The following is a 14390-nucleotide window of genomic DNA, read 5'->3' on the forward strand; positions in this document are numbered from 1 at the left end:
ACGAATAAGAAACGAAAAAAAATCGTTGGTTAACTCATTAAACACTTCGAAACGTCGTAGACAAGTTTGTGCTTTCTTAAGTAATTTCTGACGACTATAGCAGATATAGATTGATTGATTGATTAATTGATTATCTTTTGTGCTACCTTTTACGGTCTCTATGACATTTCTCGTCTTGTCTAAATACTTCCACAATAGACTACGAAACTAACGATCTATGACTTTCATTGAATAGATCAATGGCATATAAATATTTCAACATCTGGTTGCTACTGATTTTGTCAATCTATTTTAAGGGACTGACACGAAATTATAGGACATATTATGTTATACAGGCACGCAACGACGAGAAAAAAAAACAAATTACACGTTGCCAGTATTATATTTTACATAGTAATCATATCGTGAAGGATGTTAGAGAGCCAAAAATGTTTCAAGGCTTTAAAATTTTGCTTTCATGGATAAATAAAAACTTGAATCCATCGGTAAGTGACATGTACTTTCGATTCCACAAATAACCTTTTAAAGCAATCAAATAGCAAAGTTTATATAAAATGATTCGCAGGCACAGCTTTATGCATTCGCATATGTCGAACCCTGAATATTTGGGATAGATATAATATGAAAATACAATATTTCATACCCATTTTTGGCCTTAATGCATATATATATACTGTGACAGTCATGGTCATTTTAATCCACCTAATATTCCTCCTATGGTATGGAATTTATTTCATTTTATTAGTAGCGCTGCTCTTTTTATTATCCAAGTCATCACAAAAAATCAGAAATGTGTCGGTTTTTCGTTCATACTAGCTTCAAATTCCATTTTGGATACGGAAAACCAATTCCAGAGTTACTTAATTTGTAAGGAATCTACTGGTATAGAGATCCATATACTTATCTTCAATTTTATAGTTAAGTTTTAAAAATCCATGCGTTTGACTCCTTTTTAACCCCTACTCCTAATCAGTAGGGGCTATAACCTAAAAATCAACAAAAACTTCCTGTTGTGGCATTGAACTTAATGCTACGATATTGGGATATAATATTATTAAAGTCGATACACTTTTCCTCATGCTGTTGTATGTAATGAAATAGATTTCTTGTTTTTTAGCCTTTTGTCAGCTCCTACTTCCTAAATTGTATTGGTTGTAACCCTCCAAAATCAATCTATGTTTGACCTTTGTGATAAAGAACAATTTGCTACAATATTACTGAGATCCCTTTGACTATACAAATTAATTCATATCTTACTTTTCTCAATTCAGTTTTAAGCTATTATATCGAAAGTTATTTCTGATGACGGTCTATGTCCTGCCTTTGACCGCAAAAATGTTATATGGGCAGTGTATGCTCTTCTGGAGATTCAGCTTTGATTAATTATATTAATTGATTGAATAAATAACAACATTAACAATAACTCGTAAGAATTACCGAAGAGTGAACGATTGTTTTTGTTAAGGACGTCTATTTATAGACTGAACTTGATTTAGAGATCGTCGGCAACCAAATTATGTAACCAGGGTAGACATTTCAACATATAACTACAAAAATAACACTCCGCGGGTTATTCTCATTGCAAAGTTTGCATTAAGATATCGCTCCGCCGCCGATCATACTTCATGTCAAATATGTGATGTTTACTTTGCGTACGACATGGGCGTGTAACGATATTCAGGCTATATAATATGTGTAGAACTGCAAGATTTCAATGATTATTGGATATTAACTATTTAAATTTTGACGCAGAGAGCTAGACTATTTGGTCAAATTGACCCGAACATTCGCAGGAAGGAAAGCTCAATCGAGATTTGCCAATTTATTTCTCCCAGTCTGGCCCTTTTAATAAAGATGTCGGGAGCTTCTAAAGATGGATTTTCGAAGCTGCAATGTACACTTTTTGTGTAGTAAGTATAAATTACAGTGCCGGATCCAGGGGAGGGTGCATGGGGTTGGCACCCCTCCTTTTTATTGGAAAATTTCATGTGTGATTAATTTGATCCCAGGAATTTAACTTCTGTACATAAAATGCAAGCACTGTGTACATATATGTTAATTACTACATGTACATAAATAATATAAAATGGTAAACACACATGTACATACATAAATAATATAAAATGGTAAGCACACATGTACATACATGTAGCAAACAAAGAAGTATTTAAAATAGAAAATAAACAGAATTGTTAAATCATTATGATTTTGAAGCAGAGATAAACGATGTCTCTGTTTCCACGGTAAGGATGAAAGGAGGTCATGCGGCATATTCTTCACATTCAGTAGGTAATCTTGAACTATCAAAAGGAGGGGTATCCAGCAAAATAATGTAATGTCCTTGAGACGAAAGTGGACATATGCGCCATGACATTACACATAAACTAATACATGTACATGTTCCTAATATCCAAATTTCCACACCGACCATAGACCTTTATCGCATACCCTATACTACGCCCATAGACTTATATCGTATACCCTATATCATACCTCTAGACCTATAATGCATACCGTATATCACACCCCTAGACCTATATTGCATTCTATATTACACCCCTTGACCTATATTGCATTCCATATCACACCCCTAGACCTTTATTGCCTTCTGTATATCACACCCTAGCCTTATATCGGACATCCCTAGACCTATATCACATAGCGTACATATTACACTCCCTAAACCCATTTCAAGTACCCTATATATATATCACACCCACAGACATATATTGCATATCTTATATCATATGCCTAAACCTATATCGCATTCTCTAAATCATACCCATAGACCTATATGGAATACCCTACATCACACCCTAAACCCATTTCAAGTACCCACAGACATATTGCATACCTTATATCACACACCTATGTCGCATACTGTACATCACACCCATGGGCCTATATTGCATTCTATAAATCACACCCCTAGAGCTATATGGCATACCCTATATCACACCACTAGACATACATTGCATGCATATCATATATCACACCTTGCACAGAACACAATTGAAGTACATTTTGTATAGATAAAATATAAGAAAGAATGAACATTACATGCAAAAATCTGTTTGATATGCAGTATCAACCCTCGACCTATATCACCCTGCGGGCCAGTGGCCCTTAAGTTGATATAGGAGTCTCCTGTTGATACTGCATGTGATACAAATTTTGGCATGTACTACTCAGTATGGAATTTAAAGAAATAGTAATACAATGTACATGTGTATTATATCCATGTAAGTCATAACTGATTGTCAATATGGTTCTTTTTTAGTACATTGTCAGGATATACCAGATACATTTATTTAGAATGCAGATCATAAAGTAAGAAACAGGATTTTCATGACACAAGAAAGACATAGTTATATTAGAAATTCTGTGGACATGAAAGTGCATTGAAAATGTGTTGGATATCAAGGCTACCAAAACTAGACCTTTTCTAAGAGCTGATTTTCATGGACATTCTTACATGTACAATGTACAAGGTAAGCGTGGACGGTATACATTATTTATTCCTATACTTTGTATGTACACAGTTATTTAAAATTTTCAAAACTGGTGATAGGTATACTGTTTTTATTGCTAGTCCAGAACAGCGTAGTCATATTTCTTAGCAAAATTTGCAGTTTACATTGGTATGTCTGTGAACAAGAAAACTTTATAATGAAAACTACAAAAATACATGTGCATGTAACTATGGTTACTGGCATATGCAGTACAGTATCAATTAAGATTTCATACATGAAATTATGATATTTGTAATATAGTAATACATGTATCTAATGTATTTTCTACTTTACAATGTCACATTAATTGCTCATAGATAAATCAACATTCAGGTATTGATCCAGAAATTTTGAAGTGGACCTGGTTGTTGGGGATGTTGTTTTAACAATGACAGGTGAAAAGTAATCTGTTCTACTCTTACTTACATGTATGTTACCTGTTATTAATAGTTTTTGGAACAAAGATGTGCTAATGAAATACGCTGTACATATTTTTAAAGTTTGTTATGTTATTTCAGATAAATTTGAATTATTTTAGAGAAAGAAATGTTTATTTTTTTCTTAATTAATACAGCTGATAGAGATATTAAAAGAATAAAAACTAAGAACACTGAAATATAGTAGATATATACTATATTAACATTTTTAATGTAGGACAAAAACTATGAATAATGACAGAAATATTGTTTGCATATTTTCAATCAACCAGTATTGATCACTGTGGAAATATTGACCTGGTGGTTTAAAAACCACTAAAAACCTGGTACTGTTATAACCACCCAACCTTTATTTTTGCCAGAATTTATGAATGATTTGCACGAAATTATATGTACATGTAACAATATTTCCCAATAAGAGGATGTTCCTCCATATTATATGGTTAAAATGCATATCTATTTTCATGAATTTACATTGTAACATTTTGCATATACCAGACACTGTTATGATTTTTTTCCCTTGATTTCTTTTCAGTGGTTATTACTTAGAAGTTTCACTAAATGAAGTGAGAAGAAAGCAGAAGTACCACAGACCATTTCTGTGCTGGGACATTATTTAAGCATGAAACAAAGTTTATGATTCTCAAGTCTGGTACATGTATGTGTAGCATGAAGCAGCTGTAAATGTATATGTCAACATCTCTTAACAAAAAAAATACTATAAAAACATGAAGCCTGATTTCTTAGCACTTATATATTTGCAAAACATAAGAGTTACTTGAATTGTAATCTTATACATATTTGTGAAACAATCATGCAGAAAAAAATGGAAGAAATGCACATATATTATTGAAGGCAGACAGGTATAAAACACTCAGCAAATAGTGATTTATCATTAAAAAAAAAGTGGTACTCAGGAGGTATGGGTTCACTAGTAACTTTTTTTGTTTTGGAGAGAAAAAGAAAGATGGATTTATACTCAAAGTGCATGTATGATTAAGACATCATATTCCCTGTATTCACCACAAACCATTGACTTTCCAACTTAATTGGAATCTTGAATTGCTCAAATCTATGAGCTACAAAGTTGTTTTTAGTTTAATGATCTCTAAACTACATAGTAATTTTACAACAAGAGTTTTTATCCTTGTTTGAACTGAAAAATTCCTAGAGATAGATACATGTAATTATTTATTGTACATACCATAGCCTAATCTAGGCAACAATGACAAAGACAAATTTTAGTTTTAATTTATTACAAAAAAATCTACATCAAAGTGAGCAAGAAAGGACGTTTTTTGCTCACTTCTCCCTTGAGATTGGGCCTATGTTCAACTTCCTCCAGTCTGCAGGATTTATTTCTACTTCATGCATTTCCAAACAGAAATTTCAAGGTGTGGGTCCATTCTTACTTTGAAAATTCATTGAATATTGATAGTCAGTGATTCTCAGTGGAATTCATATTTTGTAAGAACTGCTGATTTAAGTATTAGGAAATTTGAGGACATCAACGTACGTGTACAACCAAGAATACCAAAAGCAATAATACAAAAGAAGATCCAAAAATATATATTGATAAACGGACTGCATAAGTATACACTGCGTTAAAACAAATGATTATTGTTTAAAAGGACTAAGTTTTGATTGGTTTATTTAGCTTACAATTTGGTTACATGAATATTTTTTAATGCATTGAGGTCTTCATAGACTCAGTGCCTCAGCACTTTGATTTATTATAGGAGTCGAACAGTAAACCCTTTAGTGCTAACTGTGGGATAGTCGATGAGCATGCATGGACATGCCCAAGATACACTTCCGCCAGGAAAATTCTTTTGTTCTACCCAAGCTCTATCTCCGGGAAGTGTAAATTGAGCATGCTCATCATCTTACAACAAAAGGGTCTATTCACTTACATTAGAACACAGCGAAGTGTGCGTTAGAAAATATCAATACATGAAACTATGATGCTTTATTTTGAACATTGCTAGTGTGTTTTAATCTAATTTATGCTATCGAGCGGATATTTTTCATTAAAGCTGGATTGAATTTAAGTACTAATCCATACAAATTTCAGACACTGCCTATGGTAGATGTGATTCATGGTGTAGAAAAACCTACCAAACCAAAAATGTTTTTTCAATCTGCATGTGCTCTATTTTTTGTCATGACAGCTCTTTTTGTATTAAGATCAACTGTATTTTTATCTCCCACTAAAATCAACCAAATAATACCAAATCAAGAAAGATTTTTTTCTTTCAAAGTGGCAATATCATACACAATCTCTTTCAAAGTGGCAATTTCATACACAATCTCTAAGTGGCAATTTCATACACAATCTCTTTCAAGGTGGCAATTTCATACACAATCTCTAAGTGGCAATTTCATACACAATCTCTTTCAAAGTGGCAATTTCATACACAATCTTTATAATTTTTTATCTCGAAAGTTCAACAACCGAATGACAAACTGAGGCTGGTAATGTGGTCTATAACTGTTTCTGATTTAGAAATATAAGGTAAATTTGGTGGATTTTTGACATGCATGAATCACATCCTGTCTGATTTTTATAAAAACTGATTTTTTTTAATAGTTTTGTATGGAGTTCTAAACGTAAATAAAGGATATGTAACTTCTTTCGGTAACAGAAAAAAAAAAAAATTTAAAAAAATGGCGCATTTATTTTCCCTCTAACGAATGCTCCACGATTACTACTAGTATATGCAATTAACAATCAGCGTGGTGTAATTCTATTCGTAATATTTAACAAATCATCCCAAAGATTGAAAAGTAAAATAATTGAAACCATCGACTTTTATATCTATATTGTAAATATTATGTAAAAATCACAGAAAATAGCAACAGAAAACAAAGCGTAAATAGAAAAGTCCTGGAATCGCTTTGATTTCATAGATATATCACCGTTATTGCACTAACACCTTTGAAGTAGGCATAGATAGCTAACGCCATCTTGATGAATTTCAGACTTAAACGTTACAGCGAGTAACACAGTTAACTTCTCCCTTTATTGAATTACTATTTCTTGATGAAATGTCTTAGGAAGTTCACTAGAGAGATTTGAACTTTCTATCATTTCATATGTGTTTTAACCTAAGTTTGATAGAAATCTGAAATCTCCTTGCCAATCAAGTGATTATTATTTAATCAAGGGAAGACCAAATCTATTCCCTGAAATCAACGATTTTACTCGTTGTAATAGTCTTGAGAAAAACGAATTTCCTGAGATGATATGGAATAATACAGGCTGTAGTCGAAAAAGTTACAATTCCGTCCCCGTCGCACTCAAAAGGAAAGATATGTCATAACAAAAATGGACGACAAAAACAGGATTTGTTTTATATCTTGAAGTGCGCGTCTGTCTCTTACCTGTCGTAATCCAAAGTGTTCGCCATTTACGTAGCGTCTACTACTGATAAAGGAACTATATGGGATGTCTACAAAACACTCTATACACTGTGTAACAGATATCTCAAATATGATAAATTGAAAATGACGTTTGATTTACAAATCAAATGAAAATTTCCACATGGTACTGATATCAAGTATTGAACTATGGAAGGATTAATGAATGATAGCTTTATTTCGAAAGCAATGGACTTCACAGCTGTTCAAGCTCTTGAATGATTGAAAAATATTGCCATTAATTACGATTTTGTAAAATAAATGCTAATTTTCACTAAAATACTAATCAGTTGAAAATATGGTCAAGTTTCTTTCTTAATGTAGTTTTGTTTGTATTTGCTTATGTCTCCGGACATATTAGAACTTCTGTTTCAAACTTCGATGATACCATTGAGAGAAAGACGTAATGCGTACTCAGTCTATTGTTTCATCAGATATAACGTAATAGCACTTCTCGTGGTAGTCAACTTTGGCACCGATATCCTACATCACATATAATGGCTGTTTTAAGGGATTGAAATCTAAAGTTCGACAATCTAACCAACATGCAATGGAATAAAATCTCCACAGGAGACTCAAGTTTTACGATGAAGAATTCAAACAGACCACATGTCAGACTGGAATAACTCAATGCAAAAAACTTTGCTCTCAACACTTGAAACCGCAATTAAAGCAAACTCGTAAAGTAGGCGATGAACTGATTAAAATGGTCAATGCTAATGAAACTTAATTTTACTAGCAAATTTAAATTATTGAAATTACTCTATAACCAAGTTATTTTACCATCAAACTTACTATACTTTATATACACAAGGCGAATGTGTTTCTAATAGGCTATAAAGAGAGTAGAGTGTCACGCTCAAGAGAAGAGTGTAATAGTATAATTTGCGAAAGCGGATGGTGAGTTTTAAGTACCACATACATCCCAAACCACTTCTCCTACCAATCAGCAGTTAGGATTATTGACGTTACACATCAGTCAGATTTCACATGAAATGACTTCTTGTTGATCTAAATAAGCTACGTTTTCACTCCGATGTGAATTAATGGAAGGGTTGACAGGAGGGAGAGGAATACAGGGGTTAAAGAGCGGGAATCGGTGGTTGACGGGGTTGGGAACGGTGGAGGTGGCGCGTAAAGAAAAGTACGGAAAGCGGGGATTGTTTGGGAACAATAACCGTAGGTAAAATTAAAGGGACAGGAAAGGGGTCAGAAAGCAGTGGTTAAAAGGGTGGGAGGCAGTGATCTAATGGGAAGCGGAAATAAAATACCCCCTATCTACCTCCTCATTAATTAGTTAAGAGATCGCAGCATTCGTTGCCTCCAATACCACAGGAGTCAAGAATCACATTGAATAACCAATGCAAACATGAGTACTTACTGCCACTGAATGTACAAAAATGTACTAAACGAACAACAATTTACAATTGAAACATTGCATTAAAATAAGAACACGGAAAAAAGACATTTTGTTCTTCTTTCTGATAAGCCCCAACATATTTTGATACATTTTACAGCATGTACAACAAGGTAAGTGTGACGGACGGGTGGACGGACAGACGTATGCACATCAATACAAGGTCGCTCCATAGCGTTGGTGCGGAAGGAGGGGAGGGGGCGGACAAAAAAGTAAAAAAAAACTTACCTTTTAAAATCGGCTGTTTGTTCCATGATCACTTCAGAGCTATAACCTCGCTTTTATCAAGAGTAAACACCGGATTACCATAAAATATATACTTAGTATAATAAATTCAAATTATCAGCAAGTACCTTTAACAACCAAAGTAAATTTGAACAGATACATCCAAATTGATACTTTATATCATACGACTAAAACAGCCTTGAGAAAGATTTCCATAGATCAATTTTATTACATAATAATTAGTAGACTATTCGCACAAAATTGGTACGAAATTCCATATCCATCATCAATTACCCCCGGAAAACGGAACGTGACAAAACATAATCTTGTTCTCAAAGCAAAACAGAAACGATGGGTTGGTAATTGGGTACACCAAATGACAAAGTATCTTCCACTCTACCAGTACAGGTTACGTGTTAAAACAAGCTTTATCCTCTGTAAACACACAGCATGGATAATAAAGAATGAAACTTCTATTGGTACTTCGAAACTGAACTTTATAACATAAAAATAAAATTTACGCTGATTAAATTTTCAGTGTCAACCGGAGCAATTCCAAATTCAATTGTCATTGGATGAGTATAAATGACGAGCTTAGAAACGTTGCGTGTGTTTCGTAATTCAATTGGCAGGATAAATCAAATGAAGGCAAGAACAAATTTCGTATCAAAGTTTATTTCGAAATCGTGCTGCAAGTTATCAGCAAACGTATATATAAGAGTTCCTTAATCAATAATACTCGGTATGTATTGCACTGGAACTGTCTTGTCGGGTAAGCGATTTAAAAAAAAAAACATTCGGTTCGCATAAATCAAAAACAATCCATGTGCAAGGGATAGTACTATAACAAAACAAACAAACAAAAAAGACCATAACAAACTATTATTTCAGAGATACGTCTCGCCTGTCGCAATAAATCGCTGCTATTGGAAATTTGATACTGACTGCGGGGCCTATATATGAATGTTATGGAATTGTGATGTAGTGGTGCCAATTACTACACCTGGATACCAAAATTGGTTGACTAGGGACAGAAAATTTAACATGAAAATCAACACAGAAATCGACGTCAATGCCAAGGAGGCAATCTTCCCGGATTTTGTCGCAGGCGAGACAAAAATGAGAAGAGAATACCAAAATGACCCTAAAAATCTATATTGCTGTGTTATTATGCGTCTTAAAACCATAATAAAAAACAGGGTTTACAAAAAAATTAATCAGCTGCGCTTAAGAACTTGATTTGCAAGTTTATCATTTTTTTTTTTTGTGGTTAAAGACCCATAATCGGAAAACATCGATTAACGAAAAGGGAGATTCCTTCAATTAGAACAAACATTGATCTTTAAAATGAACCAAAGCGGTTTTACAGGTCGGGCTTGATTTGCCAAATTAAAAAAAGCACACACACACGCAAATTTTATCTCAAGGTAAAGGCCACCCACCCTAAAATTTTACCAACATAACTAACGGAAAGATTATCTCTAAAGACAAAAAAAAAACGTTACAGCCTGAACACGATTAGTCATGGATGTATTTGCCACTAGTATGACGAGATCCTCAATAAGTTATAAAGTGAAAGGAGATGTGATCATAGAATTTTTAAAAATAAATCCTTAGCAAAGAGGAAATATTTGCAATTATTAGATAATTTAGTACTTTAAAAGTTTGTGTCAAGTTATATGAAGGATGGAACATGAATGGTAATTTCTATGAAATGAAAAACAAAAACAAAACTATAATTTCTTGTGTTTTGGTCATATAGCTAGTTGTCTGAATACAAATAACAATTAAAATTCACATAGTTTACTTTTGAGATTAAATTAGATTTCGTATTTTCCATAAAAGAATAATTAAAATAAGTTAAACCAAAGCAAAATTTTAGTTATATTCTAAATAACTATATATTCGTAGTTCCAAATAGCTATTCCAGAAAATTGGCAACTTCGTGGTCACAGAAAAAACATACAGACCTGTCTAAATCTTCTCTTTTAGAATAAAAAATTGTGATTCTGCAACAGATATCATTTTCAAACTTGGAACCAAATTAAAAAAAAAAACAATTTAATACAGAAATTAATCGTTTAGTGTTTTAGAAATACACCGGAAGTCTGTCCAATTAGCATGCGCAAAGTATATTATGCTAGGCTTAAACAGTTTACAAAGAAAACAAATGAATTATTCTGAGCTACAATGTAAAATTGGCTATCAAAGTCACGAACAAAAATGAGACGAATATATTCACACTGATCTTAATAAAGCTGAAAACCTGAACATAAAATGTAAATATCAATAAAATTAAATAACATTTACAAGAATAATCATAGTTTTGTGATAATTTTTTGAAAATTTTTACTGATAACAATGAAGTTGCCCTTCAAGAAAAGTCCCTAATAAATTCGTATTGTCAACATCGAATGCAAGTCACGAATTCAATTAGTTTCATTTGTTTAAAAAGACTTATTTGCTCAAGTGATTCTGATATCTTCAACAACAATGGAATGTAAATCGTTTGACGCCTTTTATCAGAGGCCATTATACATAGTAATGCTAGTTGATCCCAGTGTAAATGATATCAAGGCACTTTGAGAACAAGTCCCAAAATGTAGCATTATGAGTTTTTGTATTAGCCAATTAATGAAGCAATTGTAAAATCGAGAGTAAATTAAGTATGTCAAAGTATAATGACTTGAGTGTGCGTGTCAAGTGATTCTAAATGAGTTCAAACATCTGTTAATATGAAACAATTATGAGAAAGTTCCGCATCCTTGTGGATTTGTGTTTGGTTTGGATAGGGAACAAAGGTTGCCTGGTAAATTTTAGTCCGTTTCAAAGTCCAGTTTTTGTTATGAATGATTGTATAATTGTTTTTGTTTAGTCTTTTTTCTGTTTTTTGTATTATTTTTTTTCTGTTTAGCATGAAAATACAATTTTATCTTTTAACACGTACTCCCGTAAATGTAACAACCATACTCTGTGCCACTTGAATGTTCATATCAAGTCGTACATGTATAAAATTCCAATCAACGAAAAAACGCCGAATAGCACACGGAGTCTTAATGTGACTTTCACAGTTTTCTATTAACACAAACTTGGTCGTGACCAGATTTTCTGTCTCAAAAGCGTTTATTGTAAACAAGTTTCATTTATTTCCGACGCAGTCGGTTTAGTTTGTTTTTTACCCTTTGACCTTAAGGACGCTCTTCTATGGAAACGCAAGTCACCTGATCGCAATTCTGTTTCCCCGATTGGCCAAATAGTGATAACTTGATGGCGTTCGAAAAAACTATCGAAAATTGTAATTGCGTGCCATGTGAAATGTAGAAACTTATAAGTAAAAAGGGCAAACTTTTGCTGCGTCGGTTATCTTTTTTTAAAGATAGTACTTGTTTAAAACAAGTAAACTTCTTGGATACTGATTACTGAACTATTATCAGTGTACTTTGTATTTTAAAACAATCTTGAAGAGACAGATACGTTAAATAGTGACTAAAAGATGCTGGCTATTTTCAAGAATTTACATTTTACATTTCTGCGACTACCCAATTGAAAAGATCTCATTTGCGTCATTTTGTTTTAAGAATACATTTGTACGATATTTTTTCTTCGAGGAAACTAAAATTACAACTGCTATTTCCATGCCTTCATACCTCTGTCGCACTAACTCGACTCCGCCACGATTATGTCAATTAATATAGTACTACATATCGAACAGCTTCACAGATTTGTAATAGATGTGGTCACTATGGATTATACAGTATACAAGAAAACGGTTACAGGTTAGATTGCATCAAATTAAGTCAGTTTTATCCATGCACCACTTGTAAGGAAAGGCGCATTAAGTATGGAAAGTTACATATTAATTTATGCGCGTACGAGACCCCAGTACATCTATAAAGTCGTCAAGGTAAGATAACGGCCAGTGTATCTTCATCTCCGATTTGTTTCATTTCCAGAATTTTTATTTCATGCAGACATACATGTATGCATTGACGGGATCAATAAAACAGGAGCTCTAATATGACATGCTTCAGAGCTCTTTAGACTACAACCATGGTAAAAAGTGATAAACACATGACCAACATTTCCTGCAACACTTAGGCTGCGTCTATTAAAAAATATGTTAATTCTTTTGAGTTCGAACTCGCAAAAAATAATAATACTGAATGAAGTAACTTTTTGAAAAAGACATATTGAAATGTAAAACTGATATCTATTATTAAATTCATTTAATCGCTTTCGAAAAATGAAATATCAATACTACGACACACAAAAAATCTCCAACTCTGAAGATTGAATGTGGGTTGATTTTGGATAAGTCTCTGTACATTAATATTTACTTGGCAAAATGTATAAATCGACGGTGTACAGCTTTGAGACTATCTGCTCTATCACATATGGAATGTATATTTTAAAAATTATTTCATTGCATTATTTTTTAACTTGCATGGGGAGATCTCCCACTAAGTGGTTTAAAGTGGGTAACATATATGTTGCCATTCATATATACTTATAACTAATCATGTTATTTTCCCTTTTTAACAACAGTACATGCGCCATAAAGTATTAGTACCCTTGTATACATTAAATGTATCAGTACATGCACCATCAAGTATGACAACCCTTGTAATGTATCAGAATGGTGAAATAAATATTACACACAGGAGATAATCATTTATTGGGCGGCGTTGTCGAGTTGTTGGAGCATTTGATGGTACACTAAAAATTGTTATACGTAGGCATGGGCTATATTGGTTAAGTTATTTTCCTAACATTTTTTGGGTATATCCCAAAAGTATAGCACAAATTTGTGCTATACTTTTGGGATATACCAGTATACAATTGTGGTACCAGATAGCCGATTTTTTTCTTATTTATTACTTTGTGAATATTTTTAGAAGTCGTATCGAGAGAAGTTCCTGCATGTTTTGGTGGGGATTAAATATTTTTGCCAGGAACTAGTCACGATAATTGATGGTTTGGAGCACAGGGATGTATACCGGGTCGTATATACCACGAGACCCGACACCTGACACCCGTGTGTTAACTGTCAACATTTCATAAGATATATAGTAGCCCCGAGGATTTCGGTGAGACGCGAGTCCCCCCTCCTTAAATAATCTCCATCATGTGAGGTAAGTATACATTCAGAAATAAATCTTTTAAAAAATGACGTTGCAAATTAAGGTGTATTGGGATATTAGGCTATGAGAATGGCCCAAAAATATCAACTTTGTTATGATAATAGAAAAATGGTTCAAGACAGAGTAGTTCTGTGACTTTAATTAATGGCAATATGTGCCACAATAATACATCTTTTAACAAAAACTGCTAAAAGCTGTAAATTTTGTTGCTTTTTCGGACAAATTAACAGCCAGACTA

At 33.1% G+C, this 14390-nt stretch overlaps 2 protein-coding genes across 4 annotated transcripts in view; one reads left to right on the forward strand and one right to left on the reverse strand.

The window, feature by feature from the left end:
• The window catches only part of LOC148614042 (putative N-acetylated-alpha-linked acidic dipeptidase), a 67325-nt gene that overhangs the window by 51572 nt on the left and 1363 nt on the right, over positions 1-14390 (reverse strand). The window contains exon 3 of one of the 3 annotated variants that reach the window (XM_088587831.1): positions 9015-9064. The exons of 1 other annotated variant lie outside the window; for it this stretch is intronic. In XM_088587831.1, coding sequence (XP_088443957.1) covers positions 9015-9040 — 26 coding nt within the window. In that variant the 5' untranslated portion in view covers positions 9041-9064. Of the gene's footprint in view, positions 1-7333; positions 7471-9014; positions 9065-14390 lie in introns of those variants that run through there. One more of the 3 variants, XM_088587832.1, reaches the window with a different exon arrangement.
• The window catches only part of LOC148614043 (WD repeat-containing protein 3-like), a 51645-nt gene continuing 37635 nt past the window's right edge, over positions 381-14390 (forward strand). The window contains exon 1 of the mRNA XM_088587828.1: positions 381-485. The gene's annotated coding sequence lies outside the window, so the exon portion shown is untranslated. The remainder of the gene's footprint in view (positions 486-14390) is intronic.

Source organism: Perna viridis, chromosome 6 (assembly GCF_037379345.1).
Source record: "Perna viridis isolate PV_CMFRI_1.1 ecotype Kerala chromosome 6, ASM3737934v1, whole genome shotgun sequence".
NCBI lineage: Eukaryota > Metazoa > Mollusca > Bivalvia > Mytilida > Mytilidae > Perna > Perna viridis.